This window comes from Aspergillus versicolor (assembly GCF_001890125.1).
Source record: "Aspergillus versicolor CBS 583.65 unplaced genomic scaffold ASPVEscaffold_11, whole genome shotgun sequence".
NCBI lineage: Eukaryota > Fungi > Ascomycota > Eurotiomycetes > Eurotiales > Aspergillaceae > Aspergillus > Aspergillus versicolor.
The window spans coordinates 922,617-935,903 of NW_024467534.1; the positions used below are offsets into that span (position 1 = coordinate 922,617).

Here is a 13,287-nt window from a genome sequence, read left to right on the forward strand (position 1 = left end):
CAGCAACAAGTTGGCTCCAAAGGCTGAAGCTCCCTCGCAAATCCAACTTCACCTGCGACGGTGGTATCATCGGCAAAAGCTGCCGCCGTAACAAAAAAAATGGCGAATGCAGATGTCGATTTGATTGATGTCTACAGGAGATTGATTGACTCTCTCTTGGCAAAGGCAGAACAGGTCAAGCCAGGAAAGGAGGTCGAGCCCCCGTTGACAGAAACACAGCTTGGGGGATCGTTTTGGCTTATCCAGGGTAAAGATGCGCAGCTCGTCAAGCAATTGAGTCAACAAACACAGTTTGCCGCTGTGGAAATCGCTTTTCGAGAAAAATTTTATGGTCTCCTCGTATGGTTTCCCTTCTCAATTCCCATACTCGCCCCGAAATTCGCAACTGACAGTCTTGTCATACCAGGCTTCTACAACGATCGACGACTCGGAATTTGTTTGTATATGGAATTTACTGGACATCATATCAGTTTTTTCCGACAATGGTTCGTTTTCGCCTCGCGAAATATTGAAAGACGCCCTAACGTCATTTAGAACAATGCGAGCCCGGCCTCATATTCTGGTTGATTGAAGAACTATTAGATAGCCAGACGATCGAGGGTTGCCGCAAGGTTTTTGACTACTTGGAGTCTCGGAGAGAACGGAACACGAAGGTACGCTTGCCCTCAAACTGCACTTATGAATGTTGGGCCGCTGACTTGCCTGAAGAAACATTTCAAACAAAAGAACTTGATTATTTTGAGGTCTTGCAATGAATTGCTTCGTAGACTCTCACGAGCAGAGGACACCGTCTTTTGCGGCCGTGTGTTTATCTTCCTCTTCCAAAGTTTCCCTCTTGGGGATAAAAGCGCGGTGAATCTCCGAGGTGAATACCATACCGAGAATGTAACGGCCTTCGACGATACTACGAAGGAAACCACTGGTGGAACAGATGGCATGGATTTGGATTCGCCAGATGGCAAGGAAACAACGTCGGTAGCCGACGTTCAGAACCAAGAAACTGAAGACCAAGCCACCACCGAAAAGGAGGACAAGTTGACCGCGCTTGATACGAACAAGACGCCAAAAGTGACCGTTTCTCAATCTGGGGGGCAAACAGGGGAACGCACACCCGACCTCGATACTCTCTACCCTATATTTTGGGGTTTGCAGGCTTACTTCTCGTCGCCAACGAAAATATTCAATGCCCAGCACTTTGCTACATTTAAGACCGGGCTTGAATCCACACTATCAGCATTTAGGACGGTTAATACGGACCTCGAAACTTCTAATAGCAAGACACATGAGGAAATTCGGAAGTCCACCAAACGGAAACGAACAGCAGATGGACCTGAAATTGCAAGCAGCTTCAATCCAAAATACCTGACAAGTCGGGAACTTTTTGATCTTGAGGTATTTCTTAGATGTGCTGTACAGTTTAAAGCAAGCAACTTACTCTTCTTAGGTCAACGATACTGCCTTTAGACGACATGTTTTGGTCCAGGCCCTGATACTTCTGGACTTCATGCTGTCACTTACGTCAAAGTCAAAAGCAAAACTGGCTGATTTGACCAACAAATCTGTCCTTTACGGGTTTTTACTTAATGATGAGGATGTAGGATATCCCTAACACTGTTCCTTTTACCCACATCTAACACTGTTAGGCGCAATGGGCCGTGAAAATGAGGAAATCAATTGAAGGATATCTTCAAGAAGGTGCAGGAGGAAAATTTTACTATCGTATGGTAGATACTGTCCTATCGCGGGATAAGAACTGGGTGCGCTGGAAGGCTGAAGGCTGTCCTCCGATAGAGAGGCCTGCAATCTCGGTGGACGAGTATCTTAGCGCGCGCGAAAAGGCAATCAAGACATATGCCAACAGGCGACTTCGTTCTTCTCCTATGAACTCTCTCAATCTAAAGTTCCTTTCTGAAAGTGAATCCTTGTCCGGAGTCGAAAGACTGAAAGAAACCGAAAGGTAAGCACCCGAAACCAACCTTTTTGAATAAATTGTTAGCGTTGTTTGACATACAGTTTAGGTTCAATGTTCCCGCCTTAGAGTCGCTCATGCGAGTGATTGAGGATGTTGAATTTGACATCGATACTGCGCAAACGAGGGAAGATAAAGAAGCCGCTGTTCAAGCAAAAGCAAGCAAGACTTGGCTGATGTTGCGGCTTTCCACCAAAAGCAAGTTCGCAGCTTTCGACAAGATCGAGGACGGAAAAAACCTCAAGTCACTCTTTGAAACTGCGCAGTCCATTGAAGCCACCACCCAGCCTACCAACAGTATGCCGCAGGATACTACAACGAAATTTTCTCAGGAGGGCGAATCAAATGGGCCATCGCAGGATCATGAAATGGACACTGAAACTGGGGGAGGCGCATCTGCTATCGCTGAAGAGAAGGCAGCTGATGTGAACGACGCAGTGGCCACCGAGGCTGATGTGCCGGGGTCATGAACATGCTCAAGGCCCTCGTGAATGCAACAATTCCACAGTGTGATCATCTTTGATTGGCTCTATTGGCGCTCACTTCGGCCGATCCGCTGCCTGGTGGTACATATGACTTATGCACCTTGGACTGCAGCCAGGACGAAATCAATTAGTCCGTAGCAAAGGGATATATTCTCAGTCACTATTCATCCCATGCAAAGGTACAACGGAGGATTGGCCTTGGGTAAAAGGTAGCAGGAAGTTCTTGCAATCCTTGATGGCTCGGCCGGCAGGGACGCCTGCGCTGGTTTATTAGTTGACGCCATGCAACTTCTCTTCCGCCCGGAGCAGGTCTCAATCTCCTCGATAACAGCTTGATGCATGTTTCCCCGCCCGAACTTTTATGAAGGAGAATGCCAGTGTCAACGTGGCTATCTGTGTGGTCAGTGGGTTATACACCAGACGGGAGATGGCTCCTTGCATATGTAGCGCTGCCCCATGGGCGACTAATGGTTGGATATGAACGCAGAACAATTGGCAGGCAGTCTCGGATGACGCTCCTAGTTAATTATTGTGTGGAATTATCAGGATTATACTCCGATATTCGCCACGGGGTTTTAACACAGAGCCAATACTTTCAGTGGCGCCATGAATGAACGATATCTGTCCGAGAGAAGTCGAGACGGACGGATTACCCTGTAAATAATCGGCAATTACAGGATCCTCCGCTCGATCCTTTGACCCTTTAGAGTTTTCTATCCTGTACACGGATCTCGGCAGCCAATTCTCGGCGCCTTAGCAAATTTTCAAAGATCAACAATATTACTCCCCTGCAAAGTACCTGCATTAATTAGAAGCCCGGACCTCATCTTGTGTGGTGGTGAAGAACGGCATGCATAAACTCCAATTTAACCGAAACAATCCCAAGTGATGAAAGCCTGGCAAGTGACAATCTGACAGGCGGACAAGCGGACAAGTGGACAAGGTGAACAGCGTGACGGGAACGCAGGCACCTTGAAATCAGAACATGGAAGTGCTGATGTCCTCGACGCGAGATTAAAGGGCGTCTGTCATGTTTCACGGTAAAATTAGGCTCGAGCCCTAGAAGGCGGAAGCTGTCCGGTTCTTCACGCCTTGATTATGCCGAGAAAACCATCAATGTCTGATCCGGTGTTTCAACGCTCCTCAGCAGCAAAGAGGAACATCGCGGGACCAAGGAGGTAACCATCCCGATCCTCTCGATGGATTCTGAAGGTATCAGATTCCCCAGCAAGGATCCATGAGGTCGACGGAGCTCCGTATACGGTATACCTACGTCGGTAGAATGTGCCTCGGTAGAATATGCCCGAAGATAAGGCACATCCCGCCACTATGGAGTCCAAAGACTTAAAGAATGGAGATGCGGCGTTTCAGCTTGGCTGGTGACCCGCACAGACCAGACGAGGGCTGAGGAACTGAGGACTCGTATACTCTGGCCAAAGCTGAAAACCAAAATGAAGGGGAGGTTGTTCTCCATCTGAGCCCGGCGCGAGGGCTGAAAGCAGATTAAACCAGCATCACCGCAATGGCTCCAGCTTTGACTGGCTGCTTTGTGCATCGTGATTCGCCTGTGATCTTCTTCCCCGCACCGTTGCCACACGATGCCACTGCGATCCAGGATCATCGATGTCCTTTTCACACCAAGGAGAAAGCTTTGACGCGATCAAGCCATAGTGCAGAATAGTCTCGACACTTGGATCCTTCAGGTTAGAGGCTTACGAAGTCACTGCCCCCCCACTTTCGGCCCAGGAATCTTCAAAATAGAAGCCTCCTGGAAGGTCTCTTACCAAAGTACCCGCTCACCGCCGGTAAGTGTTGGCAGGTATACCTACGCACAGGGCGGGATATCAATACGGAGACGTAGTTAGTCGGGGATCTCACATTTGACATCTCCGAGATTTCGCCTGGAACTTTTCCTATCTAGGCAAGAAACCCAGTTTTTTTAGATCAAGGGCAACAGCGGCTGAAGATGACTGTCAGATGTCAATCCTTCACAGGTTGACGCATTCTTCTGGTTAGCAAGGGACACGAGTCTCACCACTGGCTAGGAATTCTCCGAGCAAAGCCAAGAGCCAAAGGCCTTTGTGATGCGATTAGAACCTCCAGTGCTGCTTCCGTCGTTTTCCACCGGACGGTGCCGCGCGAACCTCGTTCCTGGAAATGTCGTCTCCTCCGAGTAGTCTCCTTCTCCTTCGGAGGCAAGATTGACGACATCGATCTCGAGCGGAGCTGAGCCCCATCGGGTATGAAGTAATTCTGCCGATTAGAATCCCCTTCGAAAAGGGTCTTCAATCTTTCCTGCCTTTCCGGTTACCGACAGATACACGACGTTGCTTTTCTCGTGATGGAAGCAGAGGTATCAGGAACCGTGAGACCAGAAAAAATAATAATAATAATAATACAAGCGCTTGGGAATGAATAATGGTTCCCAGATTTTTTCGCAGCACGTAGTATGCGGAGCTCCGTACGGAGTGCTCACGGGCATCCTACCCCGTCCGTCAGCCTTCAGTGTCATATCCTGCCTGGTTCTTTCTTCTGCTCTAAGCGAGCTCACCTCAGACGCTGGATTCGATCAACAGTCAACTGGTTGACCCACTACGATTCATGTCGCGCTCGCAGTCAAACCCCCAGCGATATCTTATCTTTTTCTTGCCTTTGATTTCTCTGCTGCATGATCACCCTGGAAACAAAAGGGCGTTTCGAATATTTCTTTGGTTTCCTTCTGGCAGCATTGAGGTTCTGCAGTGGTCCTTTTCCGTCTCGCTCTGGGGACGTGAGTGTTTCATGCAGGTGCCTTTTGGTGGAGTTCCGTTCCCCTCCTGGCTCCTTCTCGCCCCGCCTGCAAGAACTAGCCAGTGGAGAATGGAAAGCGTCGAAGCCGTTGACAAGCACACGATTTTAGCGCAGACTCGGACAGTCTCGGTCCAGTGTCCGTTCTTGTAGTCTCTCCTAGTGTTGCCCTGGATTTCTGGTTCCCAGCAAGCTGCTCGGAACATGAATCCAGGTCCAGCCTCCAGGAAACTCTGAATCAACCGGGACGATTCAGGTCACTAGTAATCGTCACGACTCGCGTCGATTGTGGTGATCGTCAACCGCGAGTCTCCCGGCCTCCAAGCCCTGACACAGATGCCGTGGAGCGAAGTCTACACCGCAGAAGTTGCCGTCGACCTTTTGAAGACCGGTCGATGTTCGGTAAAAAGGACCATCGACACTCCTGCGCTAGTCCAGACCGGGCAAGGAGGTCACCTCCGCCTGCGACGTCTCCATTTGGTGGAATCTATTCTTCCTGTCGCTCTCTCCTCAAGCCCTCCTGTCCCATGGCGCTGGATGAATTATTCCATGATCCATTGTGCCACCCTCCAGGACCCGTCCTGTTCCTGAATCCTTCTAACAAATCAGAACCAGCAGGCGGAGTGCGAGAGGAGTCTGGTCTTCACCACTGTATCAATTCTGGCACCTGCTGCCATATTCCGCTGCCCACCATCCCCAGTCTGGATTATGTATTTCCGCGTGGGAGGAGACGAGGTTTCACTTTTCCTCGTGTCGTCCCCATTCACGTCACTCCTACTTGGAAAGTTGGGACGGTGTGTCTTGGCTGGCTGATGCCGGACAGGGCGCTAACAGGGCTTCAACGTTAGGGCCTCTTTTGCCTCGAGCAAGGTCCTGTGTTTGGTGGACTCCAAACGAAAGCACCACTTAGTTTCGCTCTCCCGGAACGTCTTCCACATGGTGTGCCATCGTCTCCATCGGAGAGACAACCTGAACCTGTGACCTGGCATCTAGTCTAAAATCACGATGCTGGTGCTTGAGTCGGTCCCGGCTCCGACAGACCAGCCATCAAGAGCAAGGGTCCGTTTCCCCCCTCTAGCAACGATTGATTGGTGAGCATCATAGAGGGTGGGGATGAGTCTAAGACTGTTCCCAGTGACCCGCAACTTTGCAATGCTGCGGACTCAGGAATCATCCCGGTTTGGCGTGCTTGTTCCACGCCGAAAGGTTTGCCAAACAGCTTTGGCCTTCGACGGGCAATCCATATCGATAAACTCTCGCGAACGGCGGCTCATCACTGCTCTGTAACATCTTTCTTTGCCCATGTGGAAATTGGATACGCATAGGTGGTGGCCTCTTCCTTTTCATTGCACGGTGCACCATTAGTCGCGCAAATCGACGACAACAGTAGTTCCATTCGTGAAAGTCAATTCTCGATCGCGTACGACTCTACCACTTGTACTGTCGCATTACTACCCTCTTCGTCTTTTCCCACAGGGCTGCTGCAGACTGCTCCCTGTTTATCTACTACTTGCCACCTTCTCTCTTGTCAACGGGTGTAGCCATCCTATTGCCCTCCCTCCTGTCTTAAGACATTCACTTATTATTCTGCTTCTATTTGACATCCCATCTACTCCGTATTCTTCCCTTCAATTTTCCTAGGACTATCTTTGATTGGTTATCAGCCCAACCTTGTCTGTCCCCCGAACTCCAAATAGCGCCAACGTTTGTTCAATCCAAAACACTTTGCGACGAACCTTTATATGATCATTATTATCGTCCAATTCTACTCCGAGTAGTAGCTCCGCCGAATCGACTCCCGCCGCATACCCTGCTACAGCTGCCTTGTTGTTTGAATTTCAAACCAAGTTCTCCAAATACCCACCTTTCTGTTACTCTCCGTCTGCATTAGCCTTGTGAGTCCCGCCGGCACGTTCTGATACTTCTGGAAGAATGGCTCATATCTGTAGCTTGGCGTGAGATATCCCAGCCTTCGAGTCTTTTTCTTGAGAAACAACTTGCCAGTTTTCCTTGAATCGCCTCCTGCATTAGGCCGTGCTTGCCATTCGTCTCTCAAGTCGAGACCCGTCAGCCTTCCTTCCATCGACTGGGGGAGACACTCCTCCATTGCCAATTGCCACCCCTCACTCCTGGCACTCCCCTCCCCTGCAGGGGCACGAGTGACAGATTCTGTGGATCATTATTCTCGGAGTTTGACCATAGTCCTGGACCTAAGCGCCGCGGGCTTCCTGGTCTTTTATTTTCATTTTTATTTTTTATTTTTTGAGTGCCTTGATCTCTTTGTCGCGACCCGCTTGGCTCAGCACTGTTTAATCTCTGATCCTCCCTTCTTCCCTCACCAGGCGCCAGGAGGCTGGAGTTTTCGGCCACGCCAAAGACCCAACTGTGGAAATCGATCTTTATTTCTTACCGCTGGCTGATGGTGATCCCAGTCACGACTAAGACTCCCCTTTAATGTTTTTATAGGAAACATCTACTTGGTTAGGTCATTTCTTATTTCGTCAGCTGCTGAGCCCGGCAATAGTCTCAGGACGATCTAAGAACGGCAAACCAGGAACTTACTGTTTACTTCCATTCTTATCACTACCCCTGGACCAACGACTCCGAGACCCTTGGCCCTTCCAGAAGACCTCCGACAACTTTCTTAGACCCACTCTATTCAGGGCCAGCAGTGTCCCTTTTTAGAACTCCATCAGTATTTGATCTCCTCCTTCGACATCATCTGAGCAACTTCCTACGCCTGCGCTGAAATCGTGTTCCTGAGGGATCTTAATGGATTAGGCAGAAAGGGGGTATTACGACCATGTCAGTCAGTGGTCCTTGTGCCTGGGTGTCAACGGTGCCATCACCAGCTACCCATTCCCCCGCAATCACGAGTTCCTGGGCCACAGTCTCGTGGAACGGCGAGCAAGAGATATCGAAATCGAGGGTAAACCCCCCGGCTCTATCCGGAGTTGGAGGGAAAGCAGGCGAGCAAAACAAAGTTTCTGCCACAGAAATGCAGCCTACTGTGATTAAGGCTGAGAAGACCTTTTCATCCCCGCCTGTTCCTGGTCCTGCCAGTGCAATGCAGTACCCGGGGGATGGAGCGTCGTTGGATGGCTTGCAGGCCCAAAATACAAACGTTCAGGGCGACACCATGTCAAGATTGAAAATAGGCTGTCTCAGCGCCGGGAATCGAGAGACAGAAGCTTCCCAAACGAATGATGAAATAGCCTTCAAAGTCAAGCCCGAGATTTCAGACGACCTCCATGAGGACGAGAGGGACAATAGCGAGATCAACGCAGCCTCCTCCGACGATGACGAGGCAGGATCATCTGTTGGTGGTGAGAAGAGGGCCTCCCAGGATTCGAAATCGGATAAGAAAAAGATGAAGAGGTTTCGGTAAGTCTTCGAATATCACTTCTTGTTCTATTTCTAACCCTACGGAGCCTCACGCATAACCAAACACGCTTTTTGATGAGCGAGTTCACTCGGCAGGCACATCCTGACGCAGCACACCGAGAGCGACTTTCGAGAGAAATCCCTGGACTAACTCCCCGTCAGGTTCAGGTCTGGTTCCAAAATAGGTACTTTTCTCTCAGCATAGGGAATGACTATTCTCCTTCGATAATCTCTAACGCACAAGTTCTTTAACTAGACGTGCCAAGCTCAAGCGGCTTACCAGCAACGATCGGGAGCGTATGCTAAAGTCTCGAGCCCTGCCGGATGACTTTGATACAACTCAGGTGTTACGAACTCCTTTTGGCAGTAAGGGTTCTTCAGAAGCACCGGTTCGATTACCCAGATTCTGTTGGCTGTACTTCTAGTCTAATATGTGTGTACTTAGGGACTCCTTACCGAAGGGTTACCGCGCCTGAACGATGACGACTACGTTATATCTCCATTGAGCTCGGCCTCGACCAGTGGCCCTGGCTATCCATCTGCCTCATCAGAAAGAGGCTTCGAGAACTATCAAAACCGAGGCGCAGCAGCAACGGTTCCAGACCTGAGGAGCAATCGTGGAACTTTCCCATTTCCTCGATCGAGCAGCTTCTCTGAGTCTTCTTTCAATACAGGACTTCAATTTCCCGGTCGGTTTTCGAGACCCGGGGCAGAGGCCATGGGTCACTCTGGGATTTCATATCGACGGCCAATGGACTATGTTATAAATCGCCCAGCAAATGGCATGATGGTTGGCTACAACCAGCCTCGCCCGTTGGAAGGTTCTGTATCGCCCACTGGCCAACCAGAGCCACAAATGCCGTACGGAATGGACAGTGCGAGTAAGTTCCCAGCTCGTCTTCAGAGGCCCACATTGCTAAGACAGACGGTTTTTGTTATAGGTCCGCAAATACATAGCTACCAGTCTTCCCTTTCAATGGCTACTCCCAAAACATACGGTGGAATGGAAATGAGCACGCACATACAACCCGCTGGAAGAAGCATGTCCACCTTGCAACACCTGCCGATTTCGGACGCACCCGAATACCGCCCCTATTCGTACGAGCACCACCCTTATAGTATGAGTACCGGCATACCGTTCACGCAGTCCAATGCTTCTAGCCTGAGTCTACCGGCGTCGTTCCCCGCCGAGACGGGGCATATCCCGGTCAGCAGCTCCGCCGATGAGAGGATGAACCCGGCCAATGTCATGGATCCTTTGAGGGCAAAGTACGGACAAGGGTACGAATACGCAAATTATCTCTAGGCTGTGAAGCGCGAAGCGTTATTTCTCGACTTTCGCCCCCCTCTGTACGCCATTTCGACGGTGGAGGCATTTTATAATAAACTTGATGGCTGTCCAAGTACATCCTTAATTCATCGGGAGAGCACCTAGCTCTTTCTCGTATATATGTTGGTGATTGGATATAGTCGACATTTTCTTCGGTCTTGTTTTATTGAATACTTACTGCTTACAAGGCGGAAAATCATTGTTTGTATATGGAGTTGGGATGATTGGCGCTGGGTTTGTTTTTTTGTGCATATAACTGCTATTCTGCTATGCTTGGCCTTGTTTCAAAGACTTTTTTCAGCTGAGCTATAATGTTAAATCTTTGTTATTGGCGATGTACATATCTACTTTCAGCCTGAACCGTGCCATCTCGCCACCAGCGACACTCCTATGGTGTATGGATGTTCCAATCAGCTGTCAGGAAAAGCAATACCTTTGGGGTTGACAGCCAATTGCCCAATGCACAGAGAACAATTACCAATTTCTCGCTCAGCGATCTATATCCGACCAATCAATCTGCCATGATTTTCTGACACGGCCCCGGGCAGCAGGTGCCGCTGTGGAGTCCAGCCAATCAGCATCGCCAGATTGCTAAGCACCGCCGCCGATGACTTGATGCAGAAGAGACCCGACGTTGTATAAATACTCCGGGCACCACCAGATGCGATGGATTTGGTTTTATCCTTCCTCATCCATCTACATATATTTTCGCGTCACATTCCTGTGATAGCAATTCACCTTGACCAGTCCACCGACAAACCCATTGGGAGTACTTCGCACAGAATCAACTGACGCCACCTCTCCAATACCATAAATCCCAGCCTTCAACTGAGCCCACTCCAAAGACTCAATCAAAATCAATCAAAATGGTCCACCCTGCTTCAACCTGCTGCAAAACCAACCCCAGCGGTGGCTGCGTCTGCGCCGCACAAGCAAAGTGCTCCTGCGGGAAGGAATCCGCTCTCCACTGCACCTGCAACAAGTCAACTACTGAAAACACTATCCAAGGTGCTAGATGCTCTTGCCGTATGTTTAATTCCTCCTAATATCTCACTTTTGCTTGGTATTTGTATACCGGGTGTTATTGGATCGCGTTCGCTAACTGTTCTTTTGCTATCTAGGTGCTCGTCCCGCCGGTCAGTGCACCTGTGAGCGGGCGACAAGTGAAAACCACCCTGTGACTGGCGAGGCATGTCCTTGCGGGAAGAGACCAGAGGGTAAGTTTTGCGTTTTGCTTTAAACTTTGGTTTTTGATGCCGTTGCTGACTTTCCGTGCTAGCTTCGTGTACCTGTGAGAAGGCCAGCGCCATTGATTCCGCCCTCGAGACGGATTTCACGACCCGTACTTAAGATGGGGCAAACTAAAAACTAAACCATGTCTGGGTTTTTCTTTTTCTTTTTCTTTTCTTTCTTTTTTTTTTTTTTTTTTTCACTTCTACTTTTTCTCGGGGTTTCCATTGTATTATTCAATTAGGGCTGGCGTTATAACGAAGGAGTTTCTGAAGGGTTACCATGACACAGCACTCATCGGAGCATTCAGCATCGAACAAACCAATTTAAACTTCAATTCTATCTATCATGAGAATACAAAGCGAAACCGCAGTATCGCAGCCATAGTTATTACTGTTTAATCCATCCACGAATCTCCGAATCGACAAATGTATTCATCTCGAAACCCTCGCAAGCTTGCACTCGCCTCTTCTGTCGCACAAACATTCTCTAACACCATAAACGCTCTCTTCACTCGATATCCTGCTAGATCGCCATCATGCGAGCGCTGAAATGGTCGCGAGTAGCTTGAAGGCATTTCAAATCCCGTTGCAATATCCGGCTCGTTGAAGGAATCCTCGTACTGAAATGCATTTGTGAGAGTCATGAACCGACCAAGCCAGTATGTCTGAGGCATGGCTGTTTCGACCTGTATCCGATCATTGATTTGTGGTGTTAGCTTTGTTCTCGTCTTGGGATTTGACACTCGAGATGAAACCCGCCCTGGGATAGTAACAGTATGAGGAGGGACGGTTGGTGGCAGTGGTGTTGGTACCATTTTCTCTATTTGGACCTTCTGCCTGGTACTGCTGCTACTCGCTAGAGGTAGCTTGGATCCTAGTTCATTTGCACCCTTGGAGGTGGTCCCGTTCCCGTCTGCATCTACTGGAGGAAGTGCTGTGTGGTGTTGTAGGTTCATCGGGTATGCCTTCGGGGAGCTGTTTTCTTTGGCTTCTTGGAGGATCTGCGTTCGTAATTGTGTCTTCTGTATCCGATTTGTATCTCTTGCTAGGCTAGGGTTCGAGTTCTTTACAGGCATCGGCAACTTTGTCTGTTGGGGCGATTGCATTTTCAGGTCCTCAAAGCCCTTGGACAACCGGATACACTTGGGGGGTGTCATAGTGTTCCTCATCGTTGCTCCGGAAGGGGCCCCCAGGGAAGACAGTCTGTTGTGGGATTGATAGGAGCGAGGCAGCAAGAATTGGCTGCTCCCCTTACTGCTGTACATTCCACTTACTCGTCGCTCTTTCCTAACAGGTGCCGGTGCCGGTGTTGGTGCTGGTGCTGGTGCTAAAACCTTCATCTCCGCAGGAGTATTTTCACGGCCGTTGTAGCCATGAACAGAGTTTGTTCTAATCACAATGAATTTCCGATCCTGGTGTTGAGAAGTGGTGTTTCCTTGTAGTATGGGCGTACTCGTCCAGCTTTCAGACATGCTACGCTTTTCCTGGCTTTCCACAGCCCCTCGTCTTCCTAGATAGGATAACACACTCCTCTTTCCTTCTTTCTGGTATACCGAGTGGGAGTAGCGTTCACTGTCGGGCCGAATAGTCGGGGCAGGAAGTCTTGAGAAACAGGGTATTGGCCTGAGATTGAGTTTCACGGATGTCTGAGTGCGAGGAACCACATCGCGACGATGGAGACAAGAAGCGAAGCGTCGAATTCGGAGGCCCCTTGTTACACGGGATGCGTCTGAGCTATTCTCCTCGTGCTCGCACTCGGATTTCTGCTCGTGTTCATTGGTTTTTTCGTAGTCTCTGTTGTACTCTGCGTAGAAGGAGCTGCGGTGGTGTGGCGCGGAGATACTGCGGGTTGAACGGGATGATTGCGAGTCGTCGCTAGATATACCATTGCCTTTCCTAACCGAGATTGACGCCGATCTGCTCTGCATGGTTGAAGTATCCTCAGAGAAAGAGGCACCTCTAAATTTGCAGCTGCGGTGCCTTCTGAAGGTGTTGCGGAGGGCTTGAAGCGTTGTTGTTAGAAAGCTTCTGTGCTTGTTTCCGGTCATGATGAACACATTCAGGAGCAATTGAGGGAAAAGGCAATGGTGGAGGAACACG

The 13,287-nt window shown here is 49.6% G+C and overlaps 4 protein-coding genes across 4 annotated transcripts; 3 read left to right on the forward strand and 1 right to left on the reverse strand.

The window, feature by feature from the left end:
* Positions 1-99: 99 nt before the first annotated feature.
* On the forward strand, positions 100-2,439 carry ASPVEDRAFT_56368 (THO complex subunit THO1/HPR1; the record flags this gene model as incomplete). Its single annotated transcript, XM_040815201.1, has 7 exons — positions 100-339; positions 407-485; positions 535-653; positions 784-1,392; positions 1,445-1,594; positions 1,644-1,957; positions 2,019-2,439. The coding sequence occupies 7 exons, from the start codon at positions 100-102 to the stop codon at positions 2,437-2,439; spliced, it is 1,932 nt and encodes a 643-aa protein (XP_040672600.1).
* A 5,605-nt stretch (positions 2,440-8,044) lies between these two features.
* ASPVEDRAFT_88123 (homeobox domain-containing protein) lies at positions 8,045-9,931 on the forward strand (the record flags this gene model as incomplete). The annotated part of the gene is made up of 5 exons (XM_040818241.1): positions 8,045-8,625; positions 8,673-8,810; positions 8,882-9,014; positions 9,071-9,506; positions 9,567-9,931. 5 exons carry the CDS (start codon positions 8,045-8,047, stop codon positions 9,929-9,931), a joined length of 1,653 nt encoding a protein of 550 aa, XP_040672601.1.
* A 445-nt stretch (positions 9,932-10,376) lies between these two features.
* On the forward strand, positions 10,377-11,444 carry ASPVEDRAFT_339449 (putative copper resistance protein Crd2). Its single transcript, XM_040810804.1, has 3 exons — positions 10,377-10,981; positions 11,077-11,172; positions 11,235-11,444. Exons 1-3 carry the CDS (start codon positions 10,822-10,824, stop codon positions 11,303-11,305), a joined length of 327 nt encoding a protein of 108 aa, XP_040672602.1. The 5' UTR covers positions 10,377-10,821; the 3' UTR covers positions 11,306-11,444.
* Positions 11,367-12,669, reverse strand: ASPVEDRAFT_46204 (uncharacterized protein). Its single transcript, XM_040813495.1, has one exon. It carries the CDS (start codon positions 12,657-12,659, stop codon positions 11,583-11,585), a length of 1,077 nt encoding a protein of 358 aa, XP_040672603.1. The 5' UTR covers positions 12,660-12,669; the 3' UTR covers positions 11,367-11,582.
* Positions 12,670-13,287: the final 618 nt, after the last annotated feature.

Excerpts from the sequence above, each read along its gene's own strand:
- ASPVEDRAFT_339449 (XM_040810804.1), top strand. The coding sequence starts at position 10,822 with ATGGTCCACCCTGCTTCAACCTGCTGCAAAACCAACCCCAGCGGTGGC. Across the intron at positions 10,982-11,076 it reads AGGTGCTAGATGCTCTTGCC|GTGCTCGTCCCGCCGGTCAG; the intron begins GTATGTTTAATT and ends TTTGCTATCTAG. Across the intron at positions 11,173-11,234 it reads TTGCGGGAAGAGACCAGAGG|CTTCGTGTACCTGTGAGAAG; the intron begins GTAAGTTTTGCG and ends TTTCCGTGCTAG.
- ASPVEDRAFT_46204 (XM_040813495.1), bottom strand. The coding sequence starts at position 12,659 with ATGTCTGAAAGCTGGACGAGTACGCCCATACTACAAGGAAACACCACT.